The sequence below is a fragment of the Topomyia yanbarensis genome, chromosome 1 (assembly GCF_030247195.1).
Source record: "Topomyia yanbarensis strain Yona2022 chromosome 1, ASM3024719v1, whole genome shotgun sequence".
Lineage (NCBI taxonomy): Eukaryota > Metazoa > Arthropoda > Insecta > Diptera > Culicidae > Topomyia > Topomyia yanbarensis.
In genome coordinates, this window is record NC_080670.1 from 28,177,557 (window position 1) to 28,194,256 (window position 16,700).

Below are 16,700 nucleotides of genomic sequence, written 5' to 3' on the forward strand. Positions count from 1 at the left end.
TTTCAACTTGTAATTTTTGAGTTTATTATTGTTTAGTATTTAGCTTTGAATTTTGAAATTTTTGTTCGTTTGTAGTCTTTAATTGCTTTATTTTTAAATTTCTTGATTTTGAAATTTGATAATTTTTCATTTCCCGAACTTATTAATTTTTCCAATTTTGTATTTTTTTTTTTCAGTTTTTCGTTAATAAATAATTTTTAAATTTAGAAATGATTGATTTTATTTTTCTTGAATTTAAAATTTCTCTCTTTTTTAATTTTTGAGTTCTTTGATTCTTCAATTTTCTAATTTTGCATTCTGGAATTTTTTTATTTCCGAAATTTTGAACTTTGAATATTTGAGTTTTTGAAGCTTTAATTTTTGAATTGTAAAATTTTAGTATATTATTATTTTTTCGAGTTCTTAATTTTCGATTCACTAATCTGATTATGGATTTCCAATTCCTTGAATTATTTAATATTAATTAAATTTTTAATTCTTTATTTTTTAATTTTCTGATTTTTTGGTTTTTCATTTTTAATTCTTTTGATCTATCAATTTTTAAGTGTTTTTGTTTATTTTCTGATTTTTTTGTTCACTTTATTTAATTCAAAGATTTTTTAATCTACATTTTTTTATCTTCTGAATTGTTCAATTTTTTATTACATATATTTTTTAAGTTCCTATTTTTCAAATTTTTGAATTTTTTGATATTTTAATATTTTACTTTGTAATTTACTAATTTTTGTTTATTCTTATATTTCTTAATCTTTCAATTTTTTAAATTTCTTATTCTTCAATTTTAAAATTTAGCTGTTTAATTTTCTTGATTTCGTAATTTTTAGCTCTGTAATTTTCTAATCATTTAATTGTTAAAGTTCATAATTTTTAAGTGTCATAATTTGTCAATTTTCAATTCAATTAATTTTTTTCTTTTTTAGTTTTTTTATAATTTTGTGATTTTTTATCTTCAATGTTTTTGCATTTTCCCAGTTTTTTCTGAAGTTTTAAAATTTTTGATGTTTTAATCTCATAACTATGTATTGTTTTGTATATTTTCATTCTTATACCTTAATTTTTCAATTTTCTTAATTTTTGCATTTAATTTTGAAATTTTTTAATTTAAATATCCTATTTTTTATTTGTTTAATGTTTTTAATTTTGTACTTTTTTATAGTTTCATTTTTAAATTTTATTATTTTTAGGTTTTTCAACTGAATTTTTCCAAGAAATATTTTTTTTAAATTTTATTATTATCTAATAGTAAAATTCTTAATTTTTTAGTTTAATTTTTTAATCCTCGGAATTTGTTTTTTTGCATCAGTGACTAACTTTATTTTTAAATTTCGGAATTTCGTCTTTAATTTTCAAATTTCTTGATTTCTACATTTCCTTATTTTGTATGTTATTTCTTGAATTTTCAAAATCAATCCTAAACGTTTTTTCAAATTCGTCAAATTTTCAATCCTTTATTTTTTAGTTCTATAATTCTTTGATCCTAAAATTTTCTAGCCCATATGTTTCTGAATTTTGGAATACTTTTTTATTATATTATTTCTTTAATCAATAATTATTTTTAATTTCGTGATTTTTTATTTGTCTGTCTTTTGATTTTTTAATTCTTTTTTTTTTTAAAAGTCCGTGAAATTTTTAATCATTAGATTATTAAATTAAAAAAAATGTTATTTTTATGTTATTTTAAAATTAAAAAAAAATGTTTTTTGTCACTTCAAAATTTAATTTTTTTTATTTCTTAATATTTCATTTTTCTAAATTATTTACTTTTTGGATTTTTTAACCTATTAATTCATTAAATTAATATTTTTTATATAGTTAAATATTATAATTTTCGAGAAATTTTAATTCTTTATTTCATGGATTTTAAAATTTTCAATGATTTGCTTTCTCAGTTTTTTAATCAATAAATTTATGAATTTTATTTTCTAATTTCTATTTTTTGATCCAATTTATTTTTTTTTTTAATTTATTTTTTGTGGTTAATTTTTTAATTTTCATTCCATAAATCATTATTCACATTTAGAAATTTTAAAAACCTTTGATTTTTTTATGTTTACAATAGTAAATTGTCATCCTGGTTTGCCAATTTCTATTCAACGTTACGTTTAATCAATTTAAAAAATCAAATATCCATCTCGGCAATGCAAGTAGATAATTATACCTCCCGCTTTTCTGTTTATTCACTGCACAAACAGTACAGTACATCGTTGCTTTGGTTGTGAAATAATTTCGGAACCACAGAAAATAGAATCGTCCCAACCAAGGAAGAACGCAGTTTTCATTCACTTTAATCAAATTCGAATAAGACCAACAGTGCGCGCTAGGTGGAACAATTACTAATGGATGATAAGAAGCTTATCCTGACGGAAGTGGTTTAAATAAGGTATCCTGGCTTGGCTATTGGTGTAGCGCTAACGCGTCGAAGTTTATAACGTTTCTTTGTGAAGACCCAATTTTAAACACAAAACGGATAGTTTTGGTGTTTCAGTTCTATAATGTACCAGTTTGCAATAAATAACTTAAACTTACTGAAATAATTTAATCTTACTCTTTGCCCGCTGCGCTCCCAATCTCGTTTCTGTAATTTCCACCTACTCAAACTTGAATTCATTGCGCACAAATCGTTTGAAGCATTCTAATTGGAACCTTTTCTAATTGGAAAATATAAAAAGGGCAGCGAATGAGATAAGAAGAGCAAAATGAAACAACTAGATATTTTCCTGCATGATTTATTTTACGTTTTTCCAAACTATCACCATTGTGTACAAGTTGGAATCAGATCTCATTTTTTGGTTCAATTTATTCTCTTATTTTTATACATACCAATTTCCACAACAGAAATAAGAGACATGACTCTTTGCCCACGCACAATATAGAAGCAATCAAAATGGGTAGAAGTGTTTCAAATTACTTCACTCTGAGCCATAGTACCTGGCAATCCTGGTTTTGTGGGATAATCTACTGTATAGACAATAATAAATATTCCGTAACAGATATCACATCGAATATCGATGATAGAGCGATGGGTATAGGGCCAAGTGCCCTCCGGTAGGGGTTAGATTGATAACCTACGGAGCAATCTATATTTATACTTTTTTGCTCACTATCAACTATGACCAGCTGGGAACTGATTTGAGGAGTTGAATATGCAGGAAAAATACGCATTTGTTAATTTGATTAGGATTGTGTTTCATGTTTTTAGCCAATGGGTGATGTATTGAGTAAATATAAGCTTCAAAGGTTTAAGGCCTAGAACACTAGGGTGCTAATGGACGTATGAGGTAAAAGTGATCTTTGAATTTCAAATCAAACGGATATTGTGTAAACGTTTTAGCAAAAAATCCTTTCGCAAAATACTAGTTCAATCGTACATGATTAAATGGTATCGCAAATGTCAATATTAGAAAATGTTCATCCGTCAACAAAAAAACCCCAAAAAAATTTCAAAACTCGAACTCGTATTTTCGTTGCCATATGCTTCAGAAATATATTGTATTTGGAGATCGGACGTCAATCCAAAAACAAAATTATTGTAAATCGCAGGCACTAGATCTCGACGTTTCATGCATTTCCAAAGCATTTGGCAAAAAAATACGAAATCGATTTCTGAAATTTCGTCCCTCCTTTGGTAATTTTTTTACGGGTAAAATTTTTTGAGCTCTGATCGCTTTGCGGTATTTTTACGACAGGTCAGATTGAGCTATAATTTAACATAAGGTCTTTTTGAGGTGCGTAACCTTCCTATCCGTTTTCAAAATATAGGGAGACTAAATCTAATGGCACGCCAAACAATTGGTACTGTATTATATGTTTGGGCCTATGGCCTTCGACTGGAACTATCTATTATCACTGGTTCGGATGTCATTAATGACCGGGATTTATTCTCTTCGAGAGTAGAAGTTCATATTACGTTTACTGAATTTGTACTTGTGGAATACTTTCAGTAATCTAGTAGCTCAACAAATTAGTTTCGAAACATTATTTTGAAGGCAAAAAATAAATGTCAATGAAATCTAAATAGAGAAGCTATCTTTGATTGGTAAAAAGGACACAAATATTGGTATCAGTCCTTCGTTTTTATTCTACTATACTGAACGATGCAAGCGTAATTTTCTCAGGCATCAGGTTTACCATAGAATCAATTGATTTAGCTTCAATTGTTCCAAAAATCACACTCCAACTGCTCCCCTGCCAAAGCCACACCAAGCACGAAGAACACCGCCCGGAATCCACTTGGTTAATAGCATTTTTGTGTAAAGCAACCCCCATACGAAGTAAAATCCACTCCAAAACTTCCAAGGAAGAACACCACTAAAACGTATGTGATGTGATGGCGCAATCTCTTACGTAATCCTACACACTTGAGAAACATTCGATATTCCTTCACCGCCGTCATCATGCTAAACTCTTCCCTATCACGCAATCCCTGTTCTGGTTCAGATTTCGTTTCCCAGATCAAAACACAACAACCCGAAAATGATGCAGAAAACAAAATCACTTCACCTTCTTCTCCCTCTATGTCCAAACCTCACCGACCTCTCCGGTGGGTATAATTAGGCACTGTTTGTTGTTGATGGTCCTTCGAAGTAAAAATATTTAAAAGATACCTACTCGCAACCGCGAAGAAGCCCCGAATTCCATCGGTCCGTCCTTGTCTTGATTCCGGCGCTCGGTCTACCCCCCGTGTTGTTCTGCTTGTTTTCGGCGGCGGGCAAGAAGTTCTCCTGGCCTTCTAACACACATTCCTGCTTGATGATGTCCGCCAGCGCAGATTCATCTCCCCGACATAACCTCAATGTTCCTTCTTCCTTGTACGTTCCCGGCGGTTCCAGGAGTGATGTTTTCTTTTTTTTCCTCCACTCTGAAAGACAAGTGGAACCTCTCCAGAGTCCGGAGTCTAAACTCTTCAGAAAAGTGTACAACTATGTGAAAATGTGTGGTTGTGTGTGTGGTAGTATATATATTGAAAAACAAAGCAGCCCTTTTATTTATGTTTTTTTTCGCTGCATCCCGAGGCCATGCTCTGCGCCGTGCATCAATGGCAAATGTGTACCACCGAGTCAAAGTCGCCCGAGACTGGTGAGCACACAGCAAGCATATGCAAATTTTCCCGTCAAACACCGGAGCAGCCGCAGGGTGCAGCACAGTCCTAACCTCAAAAGTGCACGAGGAGGAACGCATCGTTCTTTGTCAGTAAGTTTTTTTTTCTTCAACCCATTTCCCTATATGAGCTAGCTGTTAGTAGCTGCTGTATGCTCATCGAGATTCCATTCGACACATTGAAAGACGACACAAAAATAATCTTTCGGAGGGCTTTTTGAGTGGTGCCCCCACCGACCACACAAACACAAACGCGAGATGCCAGACTGTTGCTGCATATGTTTGCTCGGCTGCATTTAAAATTAATAGCATCTGCAGTCGGTCGCGAGGGAAGCGGCATTGCATAATGGAGGCAGTCGAAAATTGCCAAAAAAAAAGAAAGAAAGGAAAACGAAATGAAACGAAAAAGAAAGAAAAGAAGCAGGTTATGTTGACATAATAGTCTCGGCGGGACCGGTCTAATGAATGTTAGCAGTATCAATGTCGCGTCGTCGTCGTTGTCGAAAAATAATGCTTCATTTTCCCGTGTTGACATAATTCCAATAAAGCATCATCACAACAAAGGCCGATCGCTGGTGCGAAGAGGGTTCCGCTTTGGCGTACTGTACTGGAGGAGCTGTAGAGGGAGAAGATGATGCTGGAGCAAGCAAAAATGTGACGGTTTTCGTGTAAGGAGTTTTAAATGTGTCCAAAATAATCAGAATGTTTTTGTTAGGAAAATGGGCATCGTAGAATCTGTTCTGCATAGGTCACTAATGTAGAGTTGGTCGTTTTAGTATCCTCCTAAACAGCGATGCTAACATTTCAGTTTGAACTGCATTCTTCCAGTTTTTCACACAACTCAGTCAAACAAATTCAAAAATCTTCTTTTTTCTAAATATTCAGATTTTTTTGACACAAATATTTCTTTCTCGTGCCATACAATAGCAAGATTACCAGGATGGAGAATTTGGTTATTGGAGTTAATAGACTTGTTACTTATGTAAGATTCGATGTAAGACTTTAGACAACGGCTCAGAGGTACTGGTACTCTTCTCAGAAATAGCTGCCCACCAACCAACTAACCTTTGGCTCGCAGATCGATCTGTCGGCGTATTTGTCATCGTCTGATGTTGCATCAATGTTTCTCAGTGTAATAGTCATTGTTTCAACTTAATTTATGGGGCGAAAATGTAGAGTACGATGTATCACACAAAATAGTGAATTATCTATTCGCAAAGTGTTTACGGTGAAGTGTACTGTAGCAAATTGGTATTGTGTCGAGTTGTTTCACTGTACATTTTGGTACTCGTTTACGTTGTTGCTAAATTACGTTTTCTCTTTAACATACAGGGGACTGTTGAGCTTGAGATATTGATTTGAAACTTTTCAGGCAAATATGTGTGTTGTTTATCCTTATTTTTGGCTTTCGACAGAGCATTTTTATTTGATTATCAACGACTGATTATCAACGACTCGATAGGATAATTTTGCTATTTCTGTTTTATTTTCTATTTTGTGCTATCAGCGCAATTTCAACTATTTTCAAGATTTTGGTTATTGCTTACTCTCGTGTTTTCCCAACTCTGCACTTGTTGCTTCTTTTTCACCTTTCTATTGCTCAAACTTATTTTTCTTTAATTTTGATTATAGCGGTTTTAACCTTAGGTTCACTTTCTCTCTTATCTGGACAGAATTTAGTGTTTCGGCTATGCAGTCTGCGGTTTACAAAAATGTACATTCCCGCTAACGTTGTTGAGATAGACGGCACACAGTCATTCCAATCCCCTCAAAGACGATTTTCGTGCATAGGTTTCTTCAGCAAAGTTAAAAGAAAATTAATAGCGCATCGAATCTCCCTTTTTTTAAGAACATTTTTTCAACAATAATGAGTTTTTTTTCTTTTGCTACCTAATAGAAAAGTTCTTCTGTAGTAAGGATTGAACAGTTACATGGTAGACAAAATCGGGGGCTGATCAAATCGGGTCTTTACTGTATGCCAACAATTCTATATGAAACAAAGTGAAGATTTTCAGAAGAAAGTTAACGAGTAAATGGTAGAAATCGATGTATTCAATACATTTTGATATATGCGATGGCGACAGCGGTTAAGCAAAATTTTTGATGTGCTTAGCATTATTAATGTTTTCAGAATTGAGTGCAAGAATTAATGTCAGAGAGCGATTTTCGATGCCATCGTACGGTCATGAATGATGCCAACCGGTAAAACCTAATTTTCTATGCCCGGAAAAAATGGGTACTTTCACACTAGCTGAAGATTCCGGAATCCGCATGACACAACTTGAAAATTTAAAATGACAACTTTCAATTGCTATTTACCCGACAAACCCGTTCCAAAAATACTCGTATTGTAAGGAACTTTGCTCAACCAGAAGTTACCATGATGAATTTCAAAATGACGTTCATCATCGATTTCCGTCATCTACCTATCACGCCCGTTCCAAAACTATGCGAGAATATCTCAATTCACTTCACTTGAATTTTGATAGATTCATTTTATCTGCTATTCTTTTCAGTGGTTATACATGTCCTTCAGGGTACGACAAAAATCGACAGAGTCATAGAACGTTTGGTGTACCGGTACCTGTCAGTTTTAGGAGTGTTTTTGTCCGTAAAAATAGTTTTTTGAACATTGTGCAGTATTTTTGGCTTTAAAGGCGCATAACTTAAGAACGTGAGCTTAACTAAACATTCTAATTAGGCCGTTCGATTCAGCACTTAAATGCTTACAAAAAATAGTCCCAACGTCCTTTTTGTTTGGATGAATTTTCAATACTTCTGGGTGATTATTTATATTATTCTGTTACAGTAAAACAAAATTCAATAGTCCGGAACTACACTATTTTTGAGGATTCGCTCAACAGAGTGTAAGCTGTCAGAGACATCGTTCTTCTAAACTTGCAATTGTTCTTCAGAAATTATCATTTCCATGTCGTAACAACGGCGAATAGAAACTTCAGCTCCTCATTTATTTTTTGCTTGTTCGGTCTATCCTTCAAGCATCTGGTGTCCTTATACGAGCATTTGGACTCGCAGAATTGCACAAGTGCAAGCAAGATTCCGTTTGCTCTGACGGAACTATCACCAGCGATGCCGGCCAAGCCTGAGGGTACAGGAGGAAAAGGGAGGAATGTTGGTCCGATACTTTAGAGTAGTAAACAAAGCGATTGTTTTCGCGACGGAATATGAAAGAATTTTGAGCGGCTCAAAATAAGCATTCACTGTACTGAAAACCTTACTATGTATGACAGAGCTACTGGCAATTTCACGCGAGTGTACTTATTAGTATTCACTGTATTGATTTTGTTGGCCATTTTCGGCAGACTTTAAGACTTTTTTTCTGTTAATTATGTTTTCATTCATTTTGATATTGGTTTGATATCTTAACTAGGTTTTAATTTTTTCTATTTTAGCCGTTTTTGCTATCCTTGTTATTCGTTAGAAAATATTTATATTTTTCTTTTTTGTGCTTTTTCTTGATCTATTTTTTCTATTTTTAAACTTTGCTTTTTCAATCTTGCTTTAGATACATTTGTCATTATCGCTCGTATTGGGCGTAATTACTATTTTTGCTTTTAAAGTTTATAGAAATTTCTATATACGCGAGTGGCGGGCATAGCGCGTGGTTAAAACCTCTATGATTTAAAGAGAATTTAAAAACATTCTTTTACAGTGTTGTTGCTCTTCTATTTGATACGTGCATCCATCGCGTAAAAAGAGAATTCAGCGCGATTGTAATTTTTGCCCTTTTTCTATTAATTTTATTAATTTTTTTGTGATTAAATCTCTTGTGTACGAAATTTAAGAATATATAACTAGATCGACCGAAGAACCAGTTCGGTGACGATCAATTATAGGAGACATGTTGAGTCAAACTAGTACGTATGGGAGCTGTACGGGTGATAACAAAACTGTTGACAGTATTATCCTTCTTCGACCAAACCAGCCTCGAGATCGTTCGGCATGCAGCGTACATGTACATATCAACCAAGAACCCGCCCCGAAGTCAAGTTATATCTTTGTACCGAGACTGACCTGAATGTTGATTGCTTGCTGCGAACACATTTCACGGAGGACTATCGTGTCTGGTCTACGTTCCCGCTCGTCGCGTCGAGATTGACGGTGTAATCAGCATCGATCAGGTAACAAGGCCATAACAAAAATCAAAATGCTATATAGTCTTCAGAAACCGATCCGGAACTGCCGGAATCACAACAACGTACAGTGGTTATTCGTCTCCCATTTTTCAACCTGGATACTTCAAAGTATACGTGGACAGGAGTTTGTATTGGCAATATTGTGACTGGAGCACACATTGGAAATTATAACAAACTCTTATAAGGCATATGTTACGATTCATTCGTCTTATGGAAACAGTGAGAATATGTGCGGAGAGAGAACTGTTCGTGAAGTTATGTAAGCGGTCCGACTCTTTATACGTGATTCTTTGTGTCGTGTTCAGCAATTGCGCACGGAAAGCCTCTAACTCTATTGCATAATATTTTTGTGATGGCGACATGTTTCACTCCTGTTTCGTTGTTTCTACTTTTAGCGACCTTTTACTTCGGTGAACATATTGGTTTAAGTTCAGTATAAGTGGAAGGAAATAATATCTCCAATCATTCTTTTCGGGTAACCATCGGTGGATTCGCTTTATTGTGCTATAACTGCTTGTACCAGGTTCGTCTGCCTGTCCGTCTTTTTGTACTGTGGATCATGAACTACCTTAATTGCAAGTGAATTGACCAAGCATTCATCTGTTGCAGCAATAAGGCGACAATAATTATGCGTATGATTCTTGCAGTGAGAATACTGAAAAGTGTCGTTACTGTGGGGAAAATCTGCATGATCATCTGTCTCGTGTACAAACCTAACGAACTTATTTCCTCCCTTGTCTCTGAATAAGGGCGGCATTGATAACGCACAAGAAGGAATATCTACTAAAACAAGAAGTTATATGAGGATTTCCTTTCCTAAACATCTTTGCTAAAAACCAGACTTCGAAAGTAGCATCTCTCAGAAGGGCTGTAGCAAAATCGATAACAGTGGTGCCAATCACCAAAAACTGAAATATTAAACATTAACAATATAGTCCACTTCTGTAAATGTGACGCTATCTCTTGGCGAGAAAGGAATCCAATCTAAATTCTTCGGGTGTTCAGATATATTCATATTCATATTGTTCCAATCAGCGAATACTTGAGGCTGCTGATGGAGAAATCTGCAATCTTTAATTGAAGGAATAAAACAAAAAATCTTCCGATCATCCGCGCAGGACAATCGTGGAGTCTTCAGAACTAGACCTACATCATTGAGGTATAGTGGAAACATCAACGGTCCCAAGTGGCTTCCATGGGGTATTCCCTGAAATAAAAGTGGGAGCCTAGCGATCTCCCATATCGGTCGTTGACATGAAACGGGGCCAACCAAAAAAATAACAAAACAAAGGGTTTTTTTTGTGCCCACTCTTAATCGCACCAAATCGTTAGCAATAATCCAAGCTTAATTATGAGAGTTACCTTACCGGTGTCTAACTGCTGACAGGTGCGCTTTCTGCACCATTTTTCTGTTTTATAAAGATCGTCTTCACAATTTTCGCTTTTGGCTTCTAGGTGCTAGAACGGTTTATAGGACAATGGTTAGATTTCTTTTTTTTTTTATTTGGGACGATCACTTTTCGGTAGAACGCATCTCTTTCCTTATGCTTTCCCTACGTGGTTCAATTCCGCACGTAGCCTTTCAATGTCGCAAACAACGCTAACAGTTCCTTCTCCTTACACGATCCGGATTGTGATCGCTGTTATCATTTGTAAAGATCCAGATCAGTCATAAACATTGCAAGCTGCATTCTATCCAAACCCAAATCAATCGAGTATGAACATCGCAAATCAAGGTGCGTACATCCTATTTGTTCATGTGTGCAAAGTTCAATCTCCCTCACAGCAAAGCGAAAAGCGCCCGATAAACTTTTCCCATAGCCAGAGCACGGGTTTATGTTCTAGTCCATGTGTTGCTCGTTCAAGACCCAAGCAACGAATGATAGAAAAAACGAACACACGGGCTTATATAAATAACCTTTCAAAATTACCGCACTCGTTCAGATGTGCAAAGTTTAACCGTTCAAAAGCCGAGCAACGAATGATAAAGAAACGAACGCGCGGCACAAGTATATATAACTTCCGTTGTTCGATTAGGTCCCCTAGGTGCCCCATAAAGACGGATGATCTTCCTGAAATAGGCAGGGAAACTTCGTTCAACTGTACAATATTTCATCTTGAACTTTCAACGAAATCTCAGTTCAAGGCGATATTAGTAGTTATAATCCGTATTGGAAAAATAATGCTAAATTAGTGTCAATTTTCTAATAGTTCTGCCAAAACAATCTTCCTTCACTGAAGAAACTATCGCTACTAACCTCTACTTTTGGAAATGACTCCTTCGAACAAAAGAAACTTCTCAAGCTTTCCATTTGAACTAGTTGGGTATTCGTCTCGAACAAACATTAACGATAGGAAGAAGCGATTCGTCATTTCCAAGCGCGAAATAATCATATACAACTATCAACATTATTCTAGATGCCAGGTATCAACTACTACCCTGAACCAACCATCACACCCGCCGCGGTCAAATAGAGTCGACAACGCCCAAGTGAATTGATCAATTTACACTTATCCACCTAATATATCCGACAACTTTTGCGAAAAGTACGCATTGTCATTGAAAGTTCCATTTATTTCCTACTCAGACCAAACAATGCGTATTTTCCCTGCATATTAAACTCCCCGTGAATATCAGTTCCTAGGTGATTAGAACAACAATTGTAACCGTGCCAAATTTCATAAACTTTAAAACACAATAAAATGATAAAACTCGTATAGTAATGTGGACTTGTCAAAAGTGCTATTGACGCATGTCTCATATCCGACCTCACAACTCGCAATATTTGTGCTGTCATAGGCAATATAGCTGCTGATAACATAAACAGGAAATACGTCCATTGTTTGGTATGTTTATCGCATAAAAAATCATCATCTTCTGATGATTTCAAAAGGGTTGTAGCATACCGTGGCAGAAGTGGGGGTTTCACTCATAATCGGCAGTGACACAGAGGCCTACCTAATAATTCAAGAAGCTCAGATATCCATTGGAGAGGAACCAAATTGATGGAATACTTAAGTAGCACAAATCTGTATATACTTAATGTAGGAAATCGCCCAACATTTGCACGATCTGGTAGAGAAGAAGTATTAGATGTAACTCTCTGCTCTGACGGAATTAAGCATTAAGAGCCATGGCAGACGGTTCGCCAACACTTGCTCGCATCCAACGAGCTCGAACCGTCGTTATCTGATCATCGTATCGTGTTTGATCATTTGAACGTCTAGATGTAGCACCTTCACGCGTCCCTCCCTCCTCTTTCATCCTCAGTTTTAGTGGGTTTGGCTTAAGTCATTATTTGTATTGTACTGGGTATCGTTTGGCTCTCTTCGGATAACGAAAAAAGCTGTTCCTAACTGAAACAGAAATTGGAGGGGTATTCTCAAAGCGACCCGAGTCGGAGGACCTTTCCATGAGCGAGACTCGATACTGCCCGTTTCGTCGAATACTGATGAAGACTTAATGAAGCCTGATTCACTGCTGCGGACGGACTTTATTACTCTACGATTGCAACAGAACTAACTATTGTGCCACTCGTGGTCGCTTATATTTACAAAAAATAATTTGAATACATTCGTTATGGAATTTGCGTTTCGACTTTGTCTCATCAGAATCCGACATTAACTTAGTGCCAAGTTTAAGCTAGCGCTTAGCTTTAAACACAGAGACACGATTTGTATTTGTGGTCCTAGACAAACATCTAGTTAAGCGTGATGTTGTTGTTGTTATTTATTAACGACACTTTACACCGAAGGGGCGCATTCGTGTCGGAAGAAAATTAGTTTCAAATTTCCCATTCAATTACATAATTATACAATGTACATTTCGAAATTTTCACATTTCTTTATACAAATTTCCCGCCTTGAGGAAATTCAGCAGTTTCTCTTCGTTTTCTCCTTCGTTGCATAAAGCCACTCGTAGACTCGTCGAATCAATGTCGTTCTGTTTTCCTAGCTTCGTCGTATCTCCTGCAGTGGCGGATCACATGACGGACATCAACAGTTACTCCGCAGCGTTCGGAGATTGGTGGGGCTTTTTTCTCCAACAGGAACTCGTGCGTTAGTCGAGAATGTCCAATTCGCAGTCGGGTAAGCACTCGCTGATCAGCCGAGCTCTCGCGGTCAGTCCACTTCACCGTGTCAAATTTGATTTCACGAAGCTTGACTTCAGCGGACGCTGATCAATATGGTTTCGAATGACTGTTTTGATTTGGTAGACGGCGTCTGCACCCGGAACAGATGTATTCAATGGAGCAATGCCCCTGACTTCTCCAGCGAGCCGATCTGCCTCTTCATTACCGCGCATGCCAGCGTGACCCGGAATCCAGCACAGCTTAATTGGACGGTTTCGAAGCATGTTCTCAATCTCCTGGACGCACGGGTGCTGGGATGTACCAGCTTCCATTGCTGATAGACAGCCAGCCGAATCTGACACTAGTAGCAGATCTCTTGACGTGTGGTACGCAGTTAGCGCTGTTCTTATTGCGAAAGCCTCGGCGAAGAAGACACTGCATTGCGGCGGAAGGCCAATCGATTGTTGGAAGTGTTCTCCGAAAACTCCTGCGCCTACAGCGATATCGTCTTTCGAGCCATCTGTGTACACGACTGTTGAGCGGCTAAAACGTTCTGTCAGTAGCTCCTGAACGATTGGACGAACAATTTCAGAAGGATCTTCGGCTTTTACGCGTTTCTTAACATCCCACACGATCTGGGGTTTGGCTTCGTACCACTTCCGAGTAGTTAACCGCGTACGAGAGCAAGTATTTGGAAGAGGCGCTCCGACCACCTCTGTCAGACGAGCGGAAGCTCGATGCACCAAGGGAAGATCAGCGTTATCCTTGCTTTTTGTCCATCATGCGGATTGCCAATCGTGCAATTGTTTGGAGAACGATTAGGTCGACCGGGCAAAGTACCTGCTTCAGCCATACTGGCTAGGATTGGGCTCGTGACATATGCTCCAGATGCGAATCTTATCATCCCGTTGTAGTCAGCTGCGAGAATTTGGATGACTGCATCTGCTCCTCTGCTTACGAGCCCCATGCCGTAGAGTAGTCGAGAGGTAACAATTGCTGACCCGATTTGCAGTAGAGACGCACGATGACTACGAGGTAACTTGGCACCGATCATCTTCAGGATACGCAGCCTGGATTCGCAAGCTTTTTTCGTCATTTTACAATGCGCTTTAAAGTTGAGCGGTCGGTCGAGGGTAACACCGAGGGTTTTCAGCAGCGTTTGTGTCGGAATAGTTACACCATCTCTCTTTATCGCTTGCGTGGGTTCGCGGCGGGCATTCGGGCTGCAATAGAAGATGCTGGACTTCGTTGCAGATATCGTAAATCCAACACTTCTCGACCATTTATCGACGGCTTTCACTGCGGATTGAAGTTTTCGAAGGAACGACTGGTCTTTCTTCCCCCATACTAGAAGCAGAATGTCGTCATCGTACAGCAATATCTGTACGGAGTTCGGAACCACGCGAAAGATGGGTTGAATAGCCACGAGAAACAACGTAACCGAGAGCACTGAGCCCGGTGGTACACCATTTTCCAGCGGATGTGCTGGCGACAAATGCCCCTCCACATTGACCTGGAACGTTCTTTCGGCCAGAAAACTGTTCAGGATGTTTATCATTCTTCCACGTATCTCCAGGTGGTGTCGTAAGCTTTCGACAAATCAAGATACGCTATTAAACAGTGTTCATCGCGGTCAGGTAGAGACCTCTCTAGTTCCGCGAAGTATGTGTCAGTACCCCGACCGGACCTGAAGGCGTGTTGTCGTTTGTCGAGACGCCCGTTCGACTCTAGCTCCGCTCAAATACCTTTGCCATACAGCTCGTGATTAACGTGATTGGTCGGAAAGCAGATGGATCCGTGTCGCTTGAATTTGGCTTTGGGATTGGCACAATTATGCCAGTTCTCCGACAGGATGGGAATACGCCACTGCACCATATTCTGTTGAAGAGCTCTAGCACGGCAATTTTCACCGACAATGGCAGTCGCTGAAGCATTGGATAACCGATGCAGTCCGGTCCTGAAGTGCCCACAGCAACTCATTCAGTGTGAAGTCGGAATTATATTGTAAATTGTATTCGGTTTCGTTCGGCCTTTTCCTTCTTCCGTTGGAACGGTTTCGGATAGCTGGAGGTTGCGGATATTTTGCTGTAGTGTTCTGCCAGTTCATCAGCTACTTCTTCCGGCTTGTCAGTGTATCCACTGGATCGTTTAATGACAGTTGAGCTATGCTTACGTTTCCCTTTCAGCATGTTCACTGTCTGCCACATCTCTGCCGTAGTAGAACTTGGGGATATCTTCGCAACAAAGTCTTCCCATGAACGCTGCTTGGCGTCCTTGATTGAGCAGTGGAGTTAAGCGTGATGTTCCGCAAGAAAAGATGCTCTATTTAAGCTGATGGGAACTAGTGAAATCGAAACTTGGTTCGGCTTTGAAAGCCAACAGCTTATGCACAATATGTATTTCTACCTAAGGGGATAATCCCTTTCGTTAATTATTTGAAGAATTACTGCATCACTCTGAATCAAATTTGCCTATAATTATCCTACAATGAATACTAATTTTTTCATCCCTTCTGTTGACATCGGTTACGCAATGCGTAATATAAAGTCTGCCACCATCGGCATTGGGGATTCCATAAACGAATTTGTTCTAAATGATACACCGAACTGGTTACCACCCGACGAAGGGTCCCACCGTGGTGCTTTTAACTAGGTCACTTCCGCTGATTCCGCCGCGGTTGATGATTTAAAAAGCTATAAATTTCCACCTTTCGCCCTTCTTAGGTCCCCATATCTCCACAGGAGTCGTAACCAAACAAAAATAAAAACAAAGAACTCCGCTTTTGTCGACCGAACTGACACCGACTGTCACACAGCTGCGTCGCGATCACCATCATCACCGCTGACCGTCGTTTGGATAGGTGGCGGCGGTGGCGGCAGCCGCGACGACGGCAAAGTGCGGGAATGTGAACCGCAAAGGAATTTCCCCTCTCAAAACTCCACCAAAATGAAAAACATGTGTTGCTGGATAATTTATTACCGTCGACGGTTGGTTTCGCCTGCCAATGTGTCAAAACATGCTTTTTTCCTTTCTTCCCGTTCATAGCGCCGAAATTTGGTAAAATTTGCTTCTAATGAAAGCACGATCACAAATATGATCCATCATGACCGACGAATGACGACGCACGATGCGCCACGGTTTTATTTTTATCGGGGACTTTCTTTGTCCAAACTGCGGTGCATTCGCGCGGATCGCCGCGCAATCATCACTCCACACTGTTCTAGACGAAGGCAGGCAGGCAGACAAGGCAGGCGGGCATTTGATATGTCTGCTCTCCGGACGACCGCCGCGATCATCGGAGACACATCGAAATTCAGGTCAGGGCGAACTTGAGCGTTACGATTCTCGCGAGGTGGAGATTAGATGCTTTAAA

At 38.1% G+C, this 16,700-nt stretch overlaps 1 protein-coding gene across 1 annotated transcript in view; it reads right to left on the reverse strand.

Annotated features, from left to right (window-relative positions):
• Window positions 1-14,885, reverse strand: part of LOC131694619 (uncharacterized) — a 50,616-nt gene extending 35,731 nt beyond the window's left edge. Inside the window, exons 1-3 of the mRNA XM_058983101.1 lie at window positions 14,608-14,885; window positions 14,168-14,550; window positions 13,391-14,042 (exon numbers count right to left, since the gene is read on the reverse strand). Coding sequence (XP_058839084.1) covers window positions 13,391-14,042; window positions 14,168-14,550; window positions 14,608-14,885 — 1,313 coding nt within the window. The remainder of the gene's footprint in view (window positions 1-13,390; window positions 14,043-14,167; window positions 14,551-14,607) is intronic.
• Between the last annotated feature and the right edge of the window lie 1,815 nt (window positions 14,886-16,700).